Source organism: Saccopteryx bilineata, chromosome 2, assembly GCF_036850765.1.
Source record: "Saccopteryx bilineata isolate mSacBil1 chromosome 2, mSacBil1_pri_phased_curated, whole genome shotgun sequence".
Taxonomy (NCBI): domain Eukaryota; kingdom Metazoa; phylum Chordata; class Mammalia; order Chiroptera; family Emballonuridae; genus Saccopteryx; species Saccopteryx bilineata.
Window position 1 is genome coordinate 55360301 of NC_089491.1, and position 19855 is coordinate 55380155.

The 19855-nt window shown below is 37.8% G+C and overlaps 1 protein-coding gene across 1 annotated transcript in view; it reads right to left on the bottom strand.

Moving 5' to 3' along the window:
* TMC1 (transmembrane channel like 1) overlaps positions 1-19855 on the bottom strand; it is a 159995-nt gene that overhangs the window by 22329 nt on the left and 117811 nt on the right. The window contains exons 10-15 of the mRNA XM_066254352.1: positions 18541-18683; positions 14863-15004; positions 14083-14277; positions 11002-11181; positions 10715-10876; positions 5659-5787 (exon numbers count right to left, since the gene is read on the bottom strand). Coding sequence (XP_066110449.1) covers positions 5659-5787; positions 10715-10876; positions 11002-11181; positions 14083-14277; positions 14863-15004; positions 18541-18683 — 951 coding nt within the window. The remainder of the gene's footprint in view (positions 1-5658; positions 5788-10714; positions 10877-11001; positions 11182-14082; positions 14278-14862; positions 15005-18540; positions 18684-19855) is intronic.

Sequence of the window (19855 nt, forward strand, 5' to 3'; positions counted from 1 at the left end):
AGAGAGAGAAGAGAGAGAGAGAGAGAGAGAGAGAGAGAGAAAGGGGGAAGGGCAGAAAGCATCAACTCCCATATGTGCCTTGACTAGGCAAGCCCTGGGGTTTTGAACCAGCAACCTCAGCGTTCCAGGTCAATGCTTTATCCACTGTGCCACCACAGATCAGGCAATAGTTTAAATTTTTAAGCTATATTTTAATAATATCGGTGTAAATCAATTTGCAATGTATTTGTTTAATTACCTCTAAAATCTGAAAAACTTAAAGATAAATGATACTTGGGGAGGAAAAAAAAGTTTTCTTGAAATCTGAGATAATGATTCAAATGGGATATGTGTGATAAACTCACTAATAATATTCCTAGAGGTCAGCAACGGTGGGGCCATTTGGTTTTGGGTTGATGTCCATAATAATCAAAGGTTTGGAAATTATTGTGTTATATATTTGGACCTTTGCTTGTGGTGGGCTAGAGTCAGTCATCTACCATGAGGAAAGACATATGATGCCCATTGGACTAACGAGTCTGGGAAAACCCATTCTCTCTCTGCAAGTTTAGTTATTTGGGGTAGATCATAAATCTATGAATATTGTGAAATGCAGTTCAGGATCTTAGAGAGAATTCTGTCATTGCCACAACCTCCCTGACTTTCTTCAAACAAATCTCATTTCTCACAGTTGGAACCACTTCATTCTGAGCTGTAGGTTGGCCTACATGTGGCTCTTAGACAGTGGTTCTCACTGCTGTGTACAGAACAGAAACAGCAGTCTCATCTGGGTCCTTGAGAGTAAATTTTCTAGCTCAACCCAGGTCTTCTGAATTAGAAATCTTATGTTCCCACTTGCCTGTAGGGGATTCTGATGTATGCTTATGTTTCAGTACCAGTGAAATGATCTAGGCCAATCTTAGCCTCATGTACTAGAATGAGTCAACACCCTGAAGCTTTGCACTTTGATCCTAGTTGCCTATAGACAAATTCTGTCAAATATTTAAGTAGAACTTCAATTTCAGCCTACATGGTCCATTTTCCCAGGTTTTCATCCCTTCATGGGATACTTCTGACTATTTACTGGTTCTTTATTATGCTATCTTCCTGGACTGCTAAATAATGTCTCCTTCACAGTTTATCTTCTAATTCTATGTCCTGAACTCTCCTGTTAACTCCATTCTACCATAAGTGACCTTTCTAAGCCTGGGAGCACCATAAGTTCGTTATAAATGCCATAGACTGGCTCATGAATTAGTTGTGATGTGGCAGAGTTCTTGAAATTCTAGGGTTAAGCATTGCAGTGAAAATCAACATGATGAAAATCTAGTTAATGGCTTCAAAGTTGACCAGACATGGGTTAGAGTCTTAGCTCTACCATTAATCAGGTATAATTATAGTATACTCATATAAAGAATATGACACAACCATTTAAAAACTACATCATAAAAGAAGAGTTAACAGCATGGTCATAGGTGATAAAAGCAGGCAACTAGTCATTAACTATATTTTTAAATAAAAAAATATATTATTTATCTTAATAATGTATTTAAAATATACATTTATAATAATATATATCTTAAATGTGTCTATGAAAATCTATAGGGAATCTATAGTATTTTTTTATCTACATATAAATAAATAGTAATACCATGTCATTTAAATAATCCAAATAAGTAATGCCATGAGTGTTAGGATTACTTGTGATTTTTATTTTTGTATTTAACTCATACTCAATATTCCAGATCTTTTGTTTTCTTCCTGAATTGCCCATATTTCCCAGCCACTAAGCCCTGTTTTAGAACTGTACCGCCACTGAGAACTCTTTCTTCCATCTCAATCTTTTGAAATTCTAGTCATCCTTCAATACTTGGCTCAAGTGTCTCTTTCTCTGTCATGTCTGAATTTCTATTGCCCTCTCCTCTTCCCTTCCCAAAGTCATATAGCAAGTGGTTTCTCCAATGATATTTATATTTTTTGCTCTGTATCAACAATGGGAACTTGAGAGATTAAAGAGCAGTAAAGAGTTTGAGAAACTGGTGAATGAATAGAACTGGAGCGGGCAATGGTTTTTCAGCTCCAGCCTGTTTCTCCTGACAGGGAATATGGGCCTAATGTCTCCAGGCCTTCCATTATATTAAAAAAAGTAATAAATAAATCTATATTTTAATATAAACTTCTCAGTTTTAAAATATTAACTCATTAAAAACCAACAAACACTCTGCGGACCAAAGGAAAAAAATACCTCGAAGTTGAATCTAGCTTGTGGCCCAAATTTGCAACCTGTCCTCAGGCTTCCATCTCCTCCATCTCTGTGTCCCCTTATCACTCAGCACAGAGAGATTTGTTCATAATGTTTCATACCCAGTCAGTCTTCAATTGTGTAAGCTATTCATTTGGGGAGCCAACGAAAATCAGATTCATAGCAAAGATCCATCATCCAACCTTAATGATTTAAAACTTGTTTTAATGCTAAACTTCTCTCTGAAAAGCTTTTTAAATATACTATGAAAGAAAATTCTTTCTCTATGACCTAAAACAGAAACTTGTCTTCTTTCCTGTACTTTGTATTAACTCAAGAGCACTGTCAGCACGCAATGAATAATAAATTAGCCATTTAATTACAGCTTTTATGCATCCAGGTCATGTTGTATTGACTTCATATTTGAAGCGAAATCTTCTAGCACTTAAGAAGTAAGTGGTAAGGGATAAAAGTCAAGCATAAGCCAAGCAATAGTCTAACAACAACAAAATGGCAATTTTTATGTCTGCTTCAGAAGAGCTGAATCATACAAGAAAAATAAAAATGAAACCAAGCCAGCTGAATACCTCATAGCAGGGAATGGGAAAGCAATGTTACAGCATCCTGAAGCTATAACATTAGCTCATTGTCGTCCACCAAAGAGCATTACCTAACTGTTTTTGGCTCACCTGAGAGCCACTTTCCATGAGGGTGATAGAGATGACCTAAGAAGAAGTATGATCTCAAAGTCAGATAGCCAGGCATAAGATCTAGTCTACAGTCTTGAAAGCAGTTCTGAATTGTGTAGGACTTGTCCTGAGACCTTGGGCATGAGACGGGAGGGAGATCAGCAGTAAAGATTATTGCTTCATTAGTGAGAAGAGAAAGACCTTTGGCTCAAGAATACTAATCCAGAGCTGACTCCATGGGCATATGTTTAGAAGTAAACAAAATTCTGTCAATAGATGGTGTTGCCTTGATGGTGCTAGATTGCAGTTTCAACATTGAACCAGCCAGTCAACACTTAATGCTTGCCATGTGACAAGCATAGTTCTTTGCATAAAGTCCAAGACCTCTGCTTCATAGAGCTTTCATTTCAACAGAGGAAGACAGATAATAAACACTTTTTAAAAAGGAATTGTCTAATAGCTATACATCACCTGAAGAAAATAAAGCAGTGTGTTGAGAGTGTCAGGTAAGCTACATTAGAAGGGATGGTAAGAGAAGAGCTCTAAGGAAGTGACATATTATCTGAGTCCTTAATGATAATAAGGAATGAGTCATGTCAAATTCTAGGAATCTGCACCTTGGAAGGAAGAACAGCTAGCGACAATACAAGGACCATTTTGTGGCCTGACCAGGCAGTGGCTTAGTGGATAGAGCATCAGACTGGGACACAGAGGACATAGATTCAAAATCCTGAGGTTGCCAACATGAGTGCGGGCTCATCTGGTTTGAGCAAGGTTCACCAGCTTGAACCCAAGGTCGCTGGCTTGAGCAAGGGGTTACTCGGTCTGCTGTAGCCTCCCATCAAGGCACATATGAGAAAGCAATCAATGAACAACTAAGGTGCCACAACAAAGAATCGATGCTTCTCATCTTTCTCTTTTCCAGGCTGTCTGTCCCTATATGTCCCTCTCTCTGTCTCTCTGTCTCTGTCTCTGTCTCTCTCTCTCTCTCTCTCACACACACACACACACACACACAAAGGATGATCTTGTGTTTGAGCATAAGAAAGGATCCCAATGTTTATGGACATTACAAAGAAAGAGCAAAAATATTAAGAGATGAGCTCAAAGTAAAAGAAAAGAAATAGATCATAGGGTATAGAAAGCCCTAGACAAAGGTTTGGAATTCCTACTAAATAAGCCACTGGAAGATTTTAAGAAAATGAGTACAATCAATCCTTCAGGTATTATTTCCCAAGATGACTGTTTCATTAGCAAAAGAGAGACAGGGCATTCCTGGCAATGTGTTAGACCACAGAGTAGTAATATGTGCTCTGCTTCCACCTTCAAATTTTGTGGGTGACCTAGGGTTGAGTGTAGAGGGTCAGCTGGTAATGAAGTCAACACCAGTGGGGTTCAGAGAAATGTGTGCTGTTGTCATGGGGAAGGAAGTCAACTTGCTGTAATTCAACCCCACCACTTGCCAGAGCCCTTTCTTTTTTTTTTTAAACTGTTTTTTTTTTTCATTTTTTATTTTTACTTTATTTATTCATTTTTAGAGAGGAGAGAGAGAGGGAGAGAAAGAGACAGAGAAAGAGAGAGAAGAGAGAGAGACAGAGAGAGAGAAGGAGGGAGGAGCTGGAAGCATCAACTCCCATATGTACCTTGACCGGGCAAGCCCAGGGTTTCGAACCGGTGACCTCAGCATTTCCAGGTCGACGCTTTATCCACTGCGCCACCACAGGTCAGGCCGCCAGAGCCCTTTCAATGCCCCTGACCTTTCTCACAACTTCATCAAAAGCCCCCTGCTTGTGTCTCTGAGCTCTTATCAAACTGTGAGCTTTATAAAATAAGCACCCTATTTATTAAATCCTTCTATCTCCCAATGTACTGCACAAAGACTAGCAATGATTAAGTGTCTAGGAGTTTATTTCGTACCCTTCAAAGAATTAATACAATAAGCAGTTGACAGTACCCATTCTTCCCTGTTTACAAAAATGCCAGCAAGCTTCACAGGGAAGGAGCTGACTATGGAGATCCAAGATTTACTGAGTTCACCATCCATTGCTTTAGCCATCCTGTGCTATGAGAGTTTTATAAGCTGTGATACTTAAGTCTTACCCCCTTTGAATTAAAACCATACTCATTGGTCTTCATTTGGTCCCCCTTATCCATAGATTCATTTTATACAGTTTTAGTTATTCACAGTTAACTGTTCAAAAATACTAAATGGAAAACTCCAGAAATGAGCAAGTTTACATGTTTTAAGCTGTCCACTGTTCTAAGTGGTGTGATGAAATCTTGCACCGCCTGCTCTGTCCTGCTCAGGACGTGAATCATCACTCTGTCCAGTGTGTCCACCCTGCAGATGCTCCCCACCCCATAGTCACTTATCATAGCAATTGTTACAGTATTAAAGTGCTTGTGTTCAACTAACATTTTTACTTAACAATGACCACAAAACACCAGAATAGCGATGTTGGCAATTTGTATATACCTTAAAGAAGTCATGAAGTGCTTTCTTTAAGTAAAAAGGTATGTACATACAGGGAAAAAAAATAGTATATGTAGGGTTCAGTACTATCCGTGGTTTTAGCCATCCACTGGGGATCATGGAAGTTATTCTCTGTGGATAAGGGAAACGACTGTACTGACATCTAAAAAGGAGATCCCATCCTCTAAATTCTGAGATATCTTCTAGCATAGTGTGTGAAAATGATGAACCAGAAAAGAACAATCTGATAAAAGAAAACTGAAGATCATACTTACATATACATATTCTAAATCCCAGCACCAGCAGTAATTGCAAAATCTTACAAAACATGCATGGACAAAGTCTCCAATGAGGATTGTGACGTAGGTGGTCAATATATCAGAAACTGTCAGCCGTACAAATTCCTGTTGAGATATTATCTGTGTTAAAATTTGCATTTCTCTCTTTAAATGGTGCTAGTACTGACATCAAATTTATCATGTTTCTAGGTAGTATGAACATGGGATTCTATATAGTATGAACGTGGAAACTGCAATTAATGGTAAATAAATGAGTTAAGGATATTTAGCAAATGAAGACTGTTTCATCCTTATTTTGTTTGATGGAAAAGATAGAGAAAAACAAGACAAAACAACCTCATGGACAAGAACAACAGTGTGTGATGGTCAGGGGCTGGGGAAAGAAGTAGAGGAGGGTATAGGGGGATAAATGGTGATGGACAAACACTTGATTTGGGGGAGTGAACACATGAAACGGTGCACAGAGATGTATTGAGGAATCAAGCATCTGAAACCTTTATAATTATATTAACCAGTGTCACCCCAATAAAATTGAATTTAAACAATAATAAAAATAAATAAATAAAAAGTTTGATCCAAATAAAAAATAATAAAAATTAAAATAATTATTTTCTGTTCCAAAATCATTGTATCAATAATCTCTTTGCTGAGATACTTAAAAAAAAAATTTTTTTATTTATTGATTTTAGCGAGAGATGCAAGGAGAGAGAGAGAGAGAGAGAGGGAGAGGGAGGGAGAGAGAAGGAAGAACATTGATCTGTACTTGTATATGCCTTGGCCAGGGATTGAACCAGCAACCTCTGGACTTTGGAACTATGCTCTAACCAACCAAGCTATCCAGCCAGGGTGACTGAGAAACTTTTATAAACATGACACAAGAATCTCAAATAGGAAAATTGTTGGCCACACAGAAGTTCAAAATTTAATCTGGCAAATAGCAATTTGATAGTTAAAAGACAAATTTGGAAAAAGTACTTTCAGCATTAGGTATTAGCAGATTTTTTTTTTCTAATACACTAAAAACTTTTACAAATCATTATGACAATAGATGGGTGATCTAATCAGGAAAAAAAAAACTTAGCAAATGTCACAAATAAGAAATTCTCAGAATAAAATACACAATTACAACATATGAAAATGTTTAAACTCCATAATAATATAAATTAAAAATCTTGAGTTGTTGCCTCACAGAGTGATAAATATTTAAAAATCCATGCCTCTTCCTATTGACAAGAGTGTGGAGAAATAGGCACTATCAGAAAATGATGGTGACATTAGACAGGCACAGTGGTTGGGCAAATTTGTGAAGATTCATCACATTTCAAAGCATGTGAAATTTGATCAGGGAAATCCACTTCTAGAAATATATCCTACAGCAATATTAACAGAAGTGCACAAATCTGTACATATAATTATGAAAGTGTTATTTCTTCCAAGTAAGAATTGGAAACAAGTCAAATATGCTTAGGAGGAGATTAGATAAATAAAATAAGGTGTCTAGACAACAAAATATTGTGAGCTCTTAAAAGAAAGTATTATTGGCCTTGGCTGGTTAGCCCAGTCAATTAAGAGCATCATCCCGAAATGACAAGGTTGCATGTTGGATTTCCAGTCAGAGCACACTCCGGAAGCAATCAATGAATGCATGACTAAATGGAACAACAAATTAGTGCTCTCCTTCCTGGTCCTCTCTCTCTCTTTCTCTCTAAAAATCAATCAATAAAAATAATAATAATAAAAGAAAGTGCTATTGTGATTATGAATGCCCACCTATGTGAATATATACTAGAACTCACTTAGTCATATACTTTAAATTTATGAAACATATGGTATGTAAATTGCATCTCAATAAACTTGTTTAAAATGTGCTCAAACACTCTAAAAAAGTGCTAAACCTCTAGTAAAAAGCAGGTTTTTAAAAATATACAAAACGAGATAAATGGTACAAACTTATTTGTTAATAAAAATCCTGTGTGTGTGTGCGCGCGCGCGCGTGTGTGTGTGTGTGTGTGTGTGTGTGTGTGTATGCAGGTCTGGAAAACTAGATACCAGTTACCTCAGTGGTGTGAATTTAAATTTGTGTGTGAAGTGTGGATGCTGTGGGTTAGAGAGAAAGTTCACTACTTCTTTATGAAACTTACATGACAATAGGCAATAAATAAAACAATATATGTATAACTATACATTTTTATCGTATTTAACTTCTGCTTTTTTTTTCTGTCCATTCCCAATAATTTATGCCATAAGACTGAAAATACTGAATATCTAATAAGACATAATTATGTTAACCAGTGTCACCTGAATAAAATTCAATTAAAAATAAAAACTATATTTTTTGCTCCATAAGATGCACTCCCTCCCCCCCAAAAAAAATGGAGGGGAAAATGTCTGTGAATCTTATGGAGGAAAAAATATAGTACTTTATTAAATATTTTAGCACACCATTTGGTTCAGAATATTTTTTTCTTATTTTCCTCCTTAAAACCCTAGGTGTGTCTTATGGTCATGTATGTCTTATAGAGAGAAAAATATGGTAAATAAATAAATACATAAACAAAGATTTCTACACTCAAAAGGTGTGAGGTTACTGCATAATCAGAAAGTTTCTGTATAAGCTGACTCCTGTCTAGAACTCTGTATTCTTCTTGTATTTCTCTTCCCTCTTTAATTCCAGCCCCACTGGCTTTCTTTCAGACCTAAACGCCATACTTCTTCAGGTTACAGGACCTTTGTATGCAGTCTTTACTCAAGCTCTCTTACTTCATCTCATGACTCAGTCTGTGCCAAAAAATACCCATTACTGCATCATCACTAATTTAGGGAATTCTCTCTTTGCTGACAAGATGAGCTTCTTTATAAGAAGTTTTCAATTTCCATGCATTTTATTCTTGTAGTGCTTTGTTGACATTGTAAATTTGTAACTTTTGCATAATTATTTAATTACTGGCTTTATTTACCCCAAGATATTGTCATTTTCACAAAGGCAGAGAACTGATCTACCTTTGTTCCTGGTTGTACCTCTAGCATCTAGCACAATTCCTGGCATTCAGCATGCTCTTCATAAATATGGAATGGATGGCTAGATGATGGTAAATTCCTGCAGTTATTTCTGGCCATAACTTTTCTCTTTCTCATTCTTATTCTCCTTTTCATTCCCCAGGCAATTTGAGTTCAGATTCTAATAACCAGTGTCAATCAAAGGTAGGCTATGAGGGGTATTTTTAGGTTTCCACTGCCAGATTAGAAAGACTTCCTCAGGTAAGAGAAAAGTTCAGAGTGTTTTTGAAGTCCTCCCCAACTCCCTAAGAACACTCATTCCAATGGTGAAAATTCTATTTATTCCTGAGCAATGCAACATAAAAAGATTTAAACATTATATTAAAATTAAAAAAGTATTTATTCATATGTCATAGAAGGAATACACTGCTTTGTAAGAAAGGGAACTTCAAAAATGGTAGCCATCTCTGTGACATTGTCCAATCCCATATTTACCACGCTACCTCAGGATGGGAGCACCTTCTCCACACAGGCTTCCTGTTGAGCCCTGAGCTCTACACCTAATAACTACACTCAATGACATTTAGTTAAAATGTCTGGGCAGTTTTGATCAACAAACCTGAGAGGATCATTAGCAGGTAAAGGAAAGACATTAGACCAGGGACATCACAATGGGCCTCAGACTGTAGTTGTTCCATGGCGGGAGTTTGGAGAATATGTGTTGATGTTGATTATGTTTCTGGGGAAGAGTTCAGCACTATAGCACTATGGACAAGGGCACAGACTCTAGACTCTGTAGAGCTCCAGTCATTGACTTCTTTTGACTTAGTTTTCTAAGTCATAGTCTCTTCATCTATAAAATATATAACTTATCTTAGAAGATGACTTAATAAGATAACTTATCTCTGAGGGTAATTTAATATTCAAGGAGGTAGTGCTTGGCACATTACAGGCATTCAATAAATTGTTATCTTCAGTTGTTGGCTGCTTTCTCTCCTGGCCTAAAATGCAGACCTCAATATATAGTTTCAAATAGCTGTCTCCTAAGGATGGCTCTGCTGCCTACCTATAACATGCCATGGGAGATGACACTGACTATATCTTGAGATTCCCTGGAGTGATATAGGAGCCACCAAAATATCTTATATTCAAATTCAAAAGGAGCTTTGAGTTCCATGGTATCCCTTTAGGAAAAACAAAGCAGTGTACATCCATAGAAAAGAAGAGGGAACACCTGGAATTTTCTCATAGAACAATGAAAGTGTGTTTGTAGGAGCATGCCCAACATTATATTCAAAACAGCTGCCTTCACTAATGCTTCTAGAGGCACCTTTTCTTTAAGTGGTTAAAATAACTGCTTTCAGGAGCATGAATATAGATATTGATCTTTTAAAAGCCAGAAGTTCCCAACGCTCAAGGTCTTTATGTCCACGGTGTTCTCTTTGTCCCCGTGGATTCCACCCCCCTTATCAACATTCCATTCAGAACCACAGTGTCTTCTGTCCTGGTGGCTCCTGCAGACTTTTCCATGAGTTCTGGGTGCTCCTTTAGAAAAAGTGAGGTGAGAGAGAAGGAGGAAACCTAACTACAAATGGCCTTAAGGAAAGATGATGAAGAAAGGAAGAGCAGCAATACCAACAGGATATTTTTAGAAAGAACAAGATAAGCATATGGTTCGGGGGCTCTGAGGAAGAAGAATTAAATAAGTTGTTGTAAGAAATTACCCACAAATTTGTGGTTTAAAACAGTACAAATTTAGTTCTTTTCATTTCCAGAACCCAGAAGTCTACAACCAAGATGCAATTATAAAAGGGGCAGAAAAGTCGAACTTACCTCAGTAGATGGATGTGAGGAGTGCATGAGATAATACACATGGAATTCACAGCCAGCACATGGTAAGCATTCAATAAATCTTAGCTATTTTTTATTTAGCAAGCAATAAAAAAACTAAGCCACACTTACTTATGAAAAAAATATTGACTCTGCTTTTTTTTTTAATCCACTAATTGTCATGCACTTCTGTTTGTGATATTACCTGTCCCACCATTGTTTCCCAGCAGGGTCCTCGAGGTACATCTGCAGGTTCCACAAAAAAGGGTGCCCCAGTGGTATTTCCAGTGAGTGTGGCATTGTAGGCTTTGATCATGTTGGCTTCCCATATGGTAATATTGACCCTTACTAGCTTTTCCTCTTCAATCTAGAAAGCAGAGAAATGAAGACAAAAATGAAGATTACACAGATTTCAAAGGCATGTTTTGCAATCTTGAGACTGGGAATGTAACAATGTGCTGATGGCAAGAACAATCCAGACACAAGATTTACCTTGTTGTAAATCTCATCCATCAAGGCAAGAATAAATACATAGAGGTTGCCTAAAAGAAGAGCAAAAATGCGTAGCAATAGCCATTTCAGAGCAATGAGGGGATGGTAGTCTTCCAGTTCAGCAAACAAGTCAAACAATGTCGGACAGAACATGCCCAGGAGGGACATGACCATGTTCATCTATAAGGAGACACAAGGCATAAACTAGGTTAATGGTATTTAGAAATGATTGCTTTCCTCCAGAATTGTGCTAGATTCCTTTGATCTTTTTATTAGACTAAAGAAGATTATCTTATGCATTTTTGTAATTCAATCTTAAAAAATATCAAAGACGATATCAACTCACATTCATAAGATTTCCTTGTATATGAGCTTGTGTGTGCCAGTAATAAGAGTGTTTCCTGGTATAATGAAGGATATGATTTACATCACTCTCTAGCCAAAGCACATGCACTGTTTTAGATGGTAACTGATTCTGATATGGTGATGTACTTTACAATAATATTTCCAAAAGAAATGGGAAAGAATCTACTTGAGGAATGAGGTGCAAGCAGGCAAGACTAATTTGTCAATCATCAGCATGTGGGCTAGTTGACTCAGTTAGAATGAATTCTCCTTGAGAATGGACTGAAGACTAAATACTGAATTTAAGGAAATGCAACTATTAGGAGCAAAACAAAGTGTTTTATTAAAGGAAACAGAAGACATTTAGAGAAATAAAAGAAGAACACATAGTGTGATGTTATTGAAGCCAAGGCAAGACAGTTTCAAATAGATGAACTGGTTTATAGTGTCAAAGGTAAGAGAACAATAAGAGAGAAAGGGCTGGAAGAGAAAAACAGAAAAGGAGAGAGAGAAATACAAGTAGAAAATGTGAGTTCTCTTGCCTGACCAGGCGGCGGCACAGTGAATAGAGTGTCGGACGGGACGTGGAGGACCCAGGTTTGAGACCCCGAGGTCGCCAGCTTAAGCGTGGGCTCATCAGGTTTGAGCAAGGCTCACCAGCTTGAGCCCAAGGTCGCTGGCTTGAGCAAGGGGTCACTCGGTCTACTGTAGCCCCCCGAGTCAAGGCACATATGAGAAATCAATCAATGAACAACTAAGGAACTGCAACGAAGAATTGATGCTTCTCATCTCTCTCCCTTCCTGTCTATTTGTCCCTATCTGTCTCTCTCTGACTCTCTCTGTCTCTGCCCAAAAAAAGAAAAAAGAAAATGTGAGCTCTTTTTCTCCCGATCGACTGGCACACTTATGATTATATTATTTGGCTAAATTAAGTCAAAGGAGAGAATCTAGGAATACTTTTATGATGGGGAGAAGAGCCTTCTTTAAATTAAAAAAAAAGGAAAAAAAAGATTTCAGATAACTAAGCAACTTCTTCCCTAAATACCTGGCTCAAATAGTTGCCAGCAAGCATTTCCTATTTCCCCCTGTGGACTCCATATTTGGAATGATTAGAAGTACCAGACTATATTTAGAAAATAGTTATCAATATAGTTCCTCCATTTTATTGAGTATTATACAAGAATGACCAGCAGGGGTTAAAAATCAGCATAACATAAAATTAGCATGATATAATTTCAACCTAAAGTAAAAACTTGGCAGATCCTGTGCAATCTTACATGAGATAAATATAATTCTGTTTCATCATAGTTATAAATTTATTCATAAATCATCATTATCACCATTGTTGGCTCCTAGGACTCAAGAGTCCCCTAAGATGGATATTAAACAGGTTCTTAAAAAGAATGACCCTTTTAATGATAATCAGCTATCAATTTTTTACTGTGTTTCATTCATACAAAAATATAGTGCATATGAACCATGGATGATAATTTTACATATAAATGCTATTACAACTATAAGAAAAAATTTTGAGGCAAACTTAGTTAAAACTTTTAGGTTTGTTTGTTTGTTTGTTTGTTTTAAGTAAATAAATCTCTCTACTGAATGATTTTTACAAAGTTCCATGAAATGTCTGTGTTGTTATAGTTCTGTGTGTGTGTGTGTATGCTGAAATCTAGGACTGAACAAATACAGTCTCTTAAATGAATGGTCTTCCATCTCCAGTGTTACCACTTCTGAAATACCTAGAATGTTTTTGTTTGGAATCTTTTGTTGTAAGTTATACCATTTTCTGTCCAAGTATTTTAAAGAAAATTCTATACTTACGGAAGACATTTTTTTTTTTTTTTGGTATAGAAGGCTCTGCAGAAATTTCAGTGTGGGAAATATAGACTAAATCTCCCCAAACTTTGAAAATGCTCAAGTTTTAAATGTCATCACATTGTATGCTGGAACATTTTATGAAAAGAGACAGGCCTTAGCAACAACATATAATCAATTTCCAACATATAATCATATCTATCCCTGACTTCCTTCCCTGACCTGCTAAATGGACAGATACTCTGAAGAAAAATCACAATCATAATATTTAATTTCTGGCAAAGAGCTGGCCTTCCTCATTTGAACAACATCCAGAGGGAAGGAAATAAGGCAGAGAAAGAGAAAACAGATAGTTAGATTGCTAGTGAAAAACAGAAAAAAGCCCAGACTTGCCCAAAGTGGGGAGGCAATCTGAAAGTGTCTGTTAGTTAAACACAGGAACCAAGGACATTATCATTGCTACTTTAAAGAATTCAGGCAATATTTGGATTTTTCAATGACACATGTAGAATCTACAATATAAGGTCATGAAAAGCATTTGGAGCTTGAAACCAAGAGTCCTAGATTTTAACTCTCACTTTTCTCCTTGGTTCTGTGATCACAAACGTATCATCTAATCTCCTAAAATTCATCAACTCCATCCATAAAATGTACTGGTTGTAATTACGTACGCTAATAGCTCATCCAACTATAACTTTAAAGAATGTCCCAAAATGAAAAATAGACAGACAGTAGATAGATTTGCAAAGCAGTCTGGAATACAGTGAAGATGTGGAACAGGATTAGCCAACTTCACAGGACAGAATGGAGGGGATAGGTAAAGAGTGGCCTTATTTAGTGTTCCACCACAGAAGCATAAGCCACAAAATCTCAAATGTCAGGTTCTAAGCACATAAAAAGCATGCAGAGACGAACTTCATTTTTTTCCCACCACCCAAGGGTGTCAGGATCTTGCTGTGCAAATTCCTGGGATCGCTTCACAGCCCAAAAGATGAGGTATCCACTCCCGGCAAGTGTTAGAAACACGAAGAAGTTAGCGAGAAACCTCAGGAACCTGATCAAGTGGACGTTTTCTTCTACTTGAGCTGCTCTTTCTTCTATTATAGCTTCCTATACCCAAGAAACAAGGAAAAGAAACAAATATCTGAGCTGTAAAAGAGTCATGAGCTCAAAAATTAATTTTACAAACATCAGTATGTGAAGAATGAAAAGAAACTTAAATCTCAGATTCTACAAACCAGTGAATATTGCCAGCAAGTAAGAACAACTGAGAGAAAGTAGGAATTCTTACAAAGAAACTCTGATCCATCTAAGTGGATAGTCTTCATTCTAAATTCTCTTCCGCTAATTTTTAAAACTACATGATAATACGTTAAAGTCATTTTAAATACTGAGCTAACTTATTCCTGTTAATAAGGAACATATTTGATTATCTAAAATATTTGATTCTGATTACTAGTGGTCCCCTGTTTTAAGCCAATGGCATTATTTTTATTACCAAATTTAAAGAAGAAATAATGCTATTGTGGGTCATCAGATACTTCCCAGTAATAATCAGAAATCTGCTCATATCCTAGGAGGCAGATGATGAGTTCATCTTTCTTTTGTCAAGAGACTTTGCTAGCTAGAACACAGACAATGGCTCCAGTTTTACTCTTAGAAATAAAAAATGTCTCTTAATGTTAGCATCTTTACCTTAAAGTTCATTGTGATAGAATTGAACTTGTTGTCTGCTGTTTCAGGGTTGCCAATCAGGTAGTCCCAGCTGCAGAACACCTTCCAACTAAAGTTGAAAGTGTTGTCATCACCCCCATCCTCACCGATATTTGCGGTCATCCTATAAAATCGGGAGTTTAATCCAGCAACCAGAATACAAAAAAAAAGGGGGGGGGGAGATGGTAGGTGGTGTCAAAACATCATAGGTATAGGTAAATTGGAGAAACAATATCTAAAAGACATTTTCAAACAAGGTTTTTAATTATCAAAACATTGAAGTTTAGTTTAAAATTTTGTTTTTGTTTTAATTTTTAAAACTATGTGTTTTGAGACTTTCAAGTTCAAAACACTATAAGCATTCATGATTTTAACAATTAGACAGGCTATATAAAAATACATATTTTTTGGCCCTGGCCGGTTGGCTCAGCGGTAGAGCGTCGGCCTAGCGTGCGGAGGACCCGGGTTCGATTCCGGCCAGGGCACACAGGAGAAGCGCCCATTTGCTTCTCCACCCCTCCACCGCGCTTTCCTCTCTGTCTCTCTCTTCCCCTTCCACAGCCAAGGCTCCATTGGAGCAGAGATGGCCCGGGCACTGGGGATGGCTCCTTGGCCTCTGCCCCAGGCGCTAGAGTGGCTCTGGTCGCGGCAGAGCGACCCCCCGGAGGGGCAGAGCATCGCCCCCTGGTGGGCAGAGCGTCGCCCCTGGTGGGCGTGCCGGGTGGATCCCGGTCGGGCGCATGCGGGAGTCTGTCTGACTGTCTCTCCCTGTTTCCAGCTTCAGAAAAATGAAAAAAAAAAAAAAATACATATTTTTTATTTGTTTTCTTAAATGGTCTGCTTAGCCTTGTCTACCTGGCTCTTAACTATTTTGTGGGATAAGGCTGTCGTTTGAAAAAAACTATTAGGTTCTTTCCTAGGGAGAAAAAAATATGGGTAGACTCTGAAACTGTTCTACACAACTTTAGTTGGTTACCAGATACCCTGAAGCCTAAGGATGGACTAACCCATGTCAGGTCAGGAAATAACTGTATATTCTTCAATTCCCCTAGAAACTCTTCCCAAAGAGTGATTACACTGAATATATGAAATTTCTCCATACTCTACAAATCTTGATCAAAAAATCAAGATTTTTATATAACCTTAAAGGCAAGTGATTACATATATTTTAAACAGTGAGTCTGGTGCCCAGCACCTATCCTAAATGTCATCTTTAAGCTGGTTAGAAAAGGCTGCCGGCCCTGGCCAGTTAGCTCAGCGGTAGAGCGTTAGCCTGGCGTGCGGGGGACCCAGGTTCGATTCCCGGCCAGGGCACATAGGAGAAGCGCCCATTTGCTTCTCCACCCCCACCCCCCACTCCTTCCTCTCTGTCTCTCTCTTCCCCTCCCGTAGTCAAGGCTCCATTGGAGCAAAGATGGCCCGGGCGCTGGGGATGGCTCCTTGGCCTCTGCCCCAGGCGCTAGAGTGGTTCTGGTCGTGGCAGAGCGACCCCCCCCCCAGGAGCAGAGCATTGCCCCTGGTGGGCGTGCCAGGTGGATCCTGGTCGGGCGCATGCGGGAGTCTGTCTGACTGTCTCTCCCCGTTTCCAGTTTCAGAAAAATACAAAAGAAAAGAAAAGAAAAGAAAAGAAAAGAAAAGAAAAGAAAAGAAAAGAAAAGAAAAGAAAAGAAAAGAAAAGAAAAGAAAAGAAAAGAAAAGAAAAGAAAAGGCTGCCATTGCCTCTAGGCCAGCATTACCCAACCCAGTCACCACCAGCAACGTGTGGTTACTGAGCACTTGCAATGTGATAGATTTCAAAGACTTAGAACCAAAAAAAAAAAAAAAAAAAATCTCAATGATAATTTTAATTATATTTTAAAATAATACATTTAATATATTGAGTTAAATAAAATATATTATTAAAATTAATTTTACTTGTATGTTTGTTTAGTACGGCTACTAAAAAATTTTAAGGAAGATGTGTGGCTCATCTTGTATTTCTTTGCACAATGCAGCTGTATCACCTTGAATTCACCCTCCGGAAAATTATTGTAACAAATACTGAAATCCATTACTGTACAACTGCATAACCATATGTGACAGCTCTGCCGTTGGGGCTATCAGGTGACCTCAACTCCTACCATGCTGGTTTTGTTTGATTCTTCAATATGTCTGAATTATAATCTTAACAAAATTATTATTAACTATCAATGACCACCAGCCAAATATGTTCTCAGTGCTTTCATCTATTAACTCATTTAGTCCTCATGGCCATCCTAAGACATAGGTGTTATTATAGTGCTAATAAGATAGGAAAGTAGAGAATAGACACTAGTGCAATTTTCAAATGTCTTTTCAGTGCATGGTAGAGCTGGCATTTGGATACACACAGACAAGCTGGGGAGCCCCAATACACAGCCTCTGCAGAGTCACTGAACGAAGCTGACTAACTTGACATACACAAACATGCTTCCCCAGAAACTATGGAGACTAAAGGACCAACTAGAAATGATTGATACTCATGAGGCCTTTGTAATATAACTGGCACCCTTGCCTTTAGTCTTGTAAAATCAAAATTGTTAAAGACTGGAAATCTGTTAGATTTGGGGATGTGGTAGTACTTTATCAGGTAGATAGATACCTAATCGAGAGGATCTCTGATTACATTGGAATTGGACCATTGATAAATATTTTGGATGTGGGGTCTTCATTAAGGCTTTTTTATGATAGTGATCTTTTGTGGAACCAGTAAGTGGGGCAAGGACAAGACACATAGCATGTTACAGACTATTCCAGAGAGCTCCCGCTCAGTGTGACTTGGATCCTCAGGCAGAGGCCCTTCCCTGAAATGAAGCAAATGGCCAATTCACCCTATGCAAAGTCAAATAAAAGGGGTGGGACATTGACTGAGGTATCTCAACTCCTTCTAAGCTAGTTCAGAGAACTGGCTAAAGGGTAGGTTATTCCCAGCTCCAAACAACTGTGCTAGGTTTCTGCAGCATCTGTGAGTATTACAAACACAGGGTGGGGAAAAGGTAGTTTACAATTGTGAGTATGTGAAATATAGAGTTTATACTTGTATTATTACAAGAAAGTTATAAAAACCTACTTTTGCCCCACCCTGCATATTTCAGGTGGGGGAAAAAATGAACTGCTGTTTCCTCATGTTCTAATAAATTCTTTTTCCAGACAAATCATGATTACACAGTTGATCATTATGGTCTCGTTGGGGGCCATTAGTTTTTGCTGTCTTATGCAGCTGAAATTTTTCAGATGAGTGATTATTCTGGCTTTAAAAAAATGAAAACAACAGATTCTGCCTATTGAAATGCTTTTGCAAGTCACAAACCTCTCTGTACACAAAAAGAGGGGTCAACAGCTGTTTCCCTGTTTTGTTTGCTACATTGATTCACACTTTGAAGTATAAAAAGGCACATTTAAAAAAATGTGCTTAAACACAGGATAGGCGTGGTTACCCAAAGGCTTAAAGACAAGATAGCCAGATTACCCAAAGGCCTGAGTTTGTGTTCAATAGTTTTGTTTGAAGGATGTAATTAGTGTCAGTATCAAAACTACATTTTAGCTCATAGACTCTGCATCCTCAAAATGTAAAACAGAAAAAAAAAATATATCCATTCTCCCATTTGATTCTTGGCTTCCCAAGAAGCCAATGAAACTTACGCTTTAAGGACAACCAGAAAGCTGTATCCAATGCACATGATCCCCACCAGAAAATAGGAGAGCGGCATTCTGAAATTCAACCATCCAATTGTCCGTTGATTGTTGTAATAGCCATAAAATAGGACGGAATATTGTGCCAAGCCCTAAAATCCAACAACAAAGCCACTTAGCAGATGTTGTGAAGAGCAACCCAAAGTAAAAAGGATCTATTTTTAATAGACATGACAAAATGACATTACTTTTCAAACTTGGGAGATGGCTCTGACTTGAGCCCTATTGTTTTGCTTTACAGAGTGAATGTTTCAGCTGCCACATTGATTGACAGTCTCTTGGTTTACTTGAAATTCAGAGGCTTCTAACTAGAGCCAATATTTAATCAAATATAAGTTTGCTCAGCTGCAGAGCCATTAACATGAAATGCCCATTGATTGAAACATCAAAATAGAAACAGACTATTAAACGAAATAGAAATAGATAGCAGACAGACTGACAACTGTCAGAGAAGAGGGGAATTTCAAGATTGGGTGAAAAAGGTGACAGGATTAGCAAAAAGAAAAAATACTCCTAGACATAGACATGGTGATTGCCAGAGGGAATGAAGGGGAAAAGAGAGGGGAGGGAGTATAGAGGGGATAAATGTTGATGGCAGGAGACTTCACTTGGGGTGGTGAACATACAATACAATATACAGATGATGTATTATAGAATTGTACACCTAAAACCTATATAATTTTATTAACAATGTCCCAATACAATTTTTAAAAACTGCATAGTATCATTAGATTTATAATTTTAAGAGCTTGCTTTCATTGGGAGGAGGATCTGACACACGCATCCTCATATTGTTATGGCAGGTTTCCACTTCCAGGCACCTGCGCCATGTTAGATTGGTTCTCTTCAACCACAGAAGCTGTGTCTTAGCTCAGGTGAGGAACAGGTGAGATGACATTGAACACAATCTTCACAACCTTCTGTTCACCAAGACTATTACAGCACTCTCCCGTAATAAGCATGTATATTTATATAATTACAGGCTCTTCCTAAAACTTACCCACCAGGGTTGGAATTGCCACATCCCCAAGCTACCTGAGTGGAACATATCAGAACACTGGCATATTCTGATGCTACTTTATAGTATTTTCATCTTTCTCTTTCTTTTGTTCACTGTGCTTTTCACTCTCAGCATAAAAGCATTGTTTCTGTATTACTATAAATCTACTTCCCCAGCTTCTCTCTGATTTCATGTCTCTGACAGAAACTTAAACTTACTGTGATTTATAAAGGGAGGAGACAATAACATGCCAATATGGGGCTT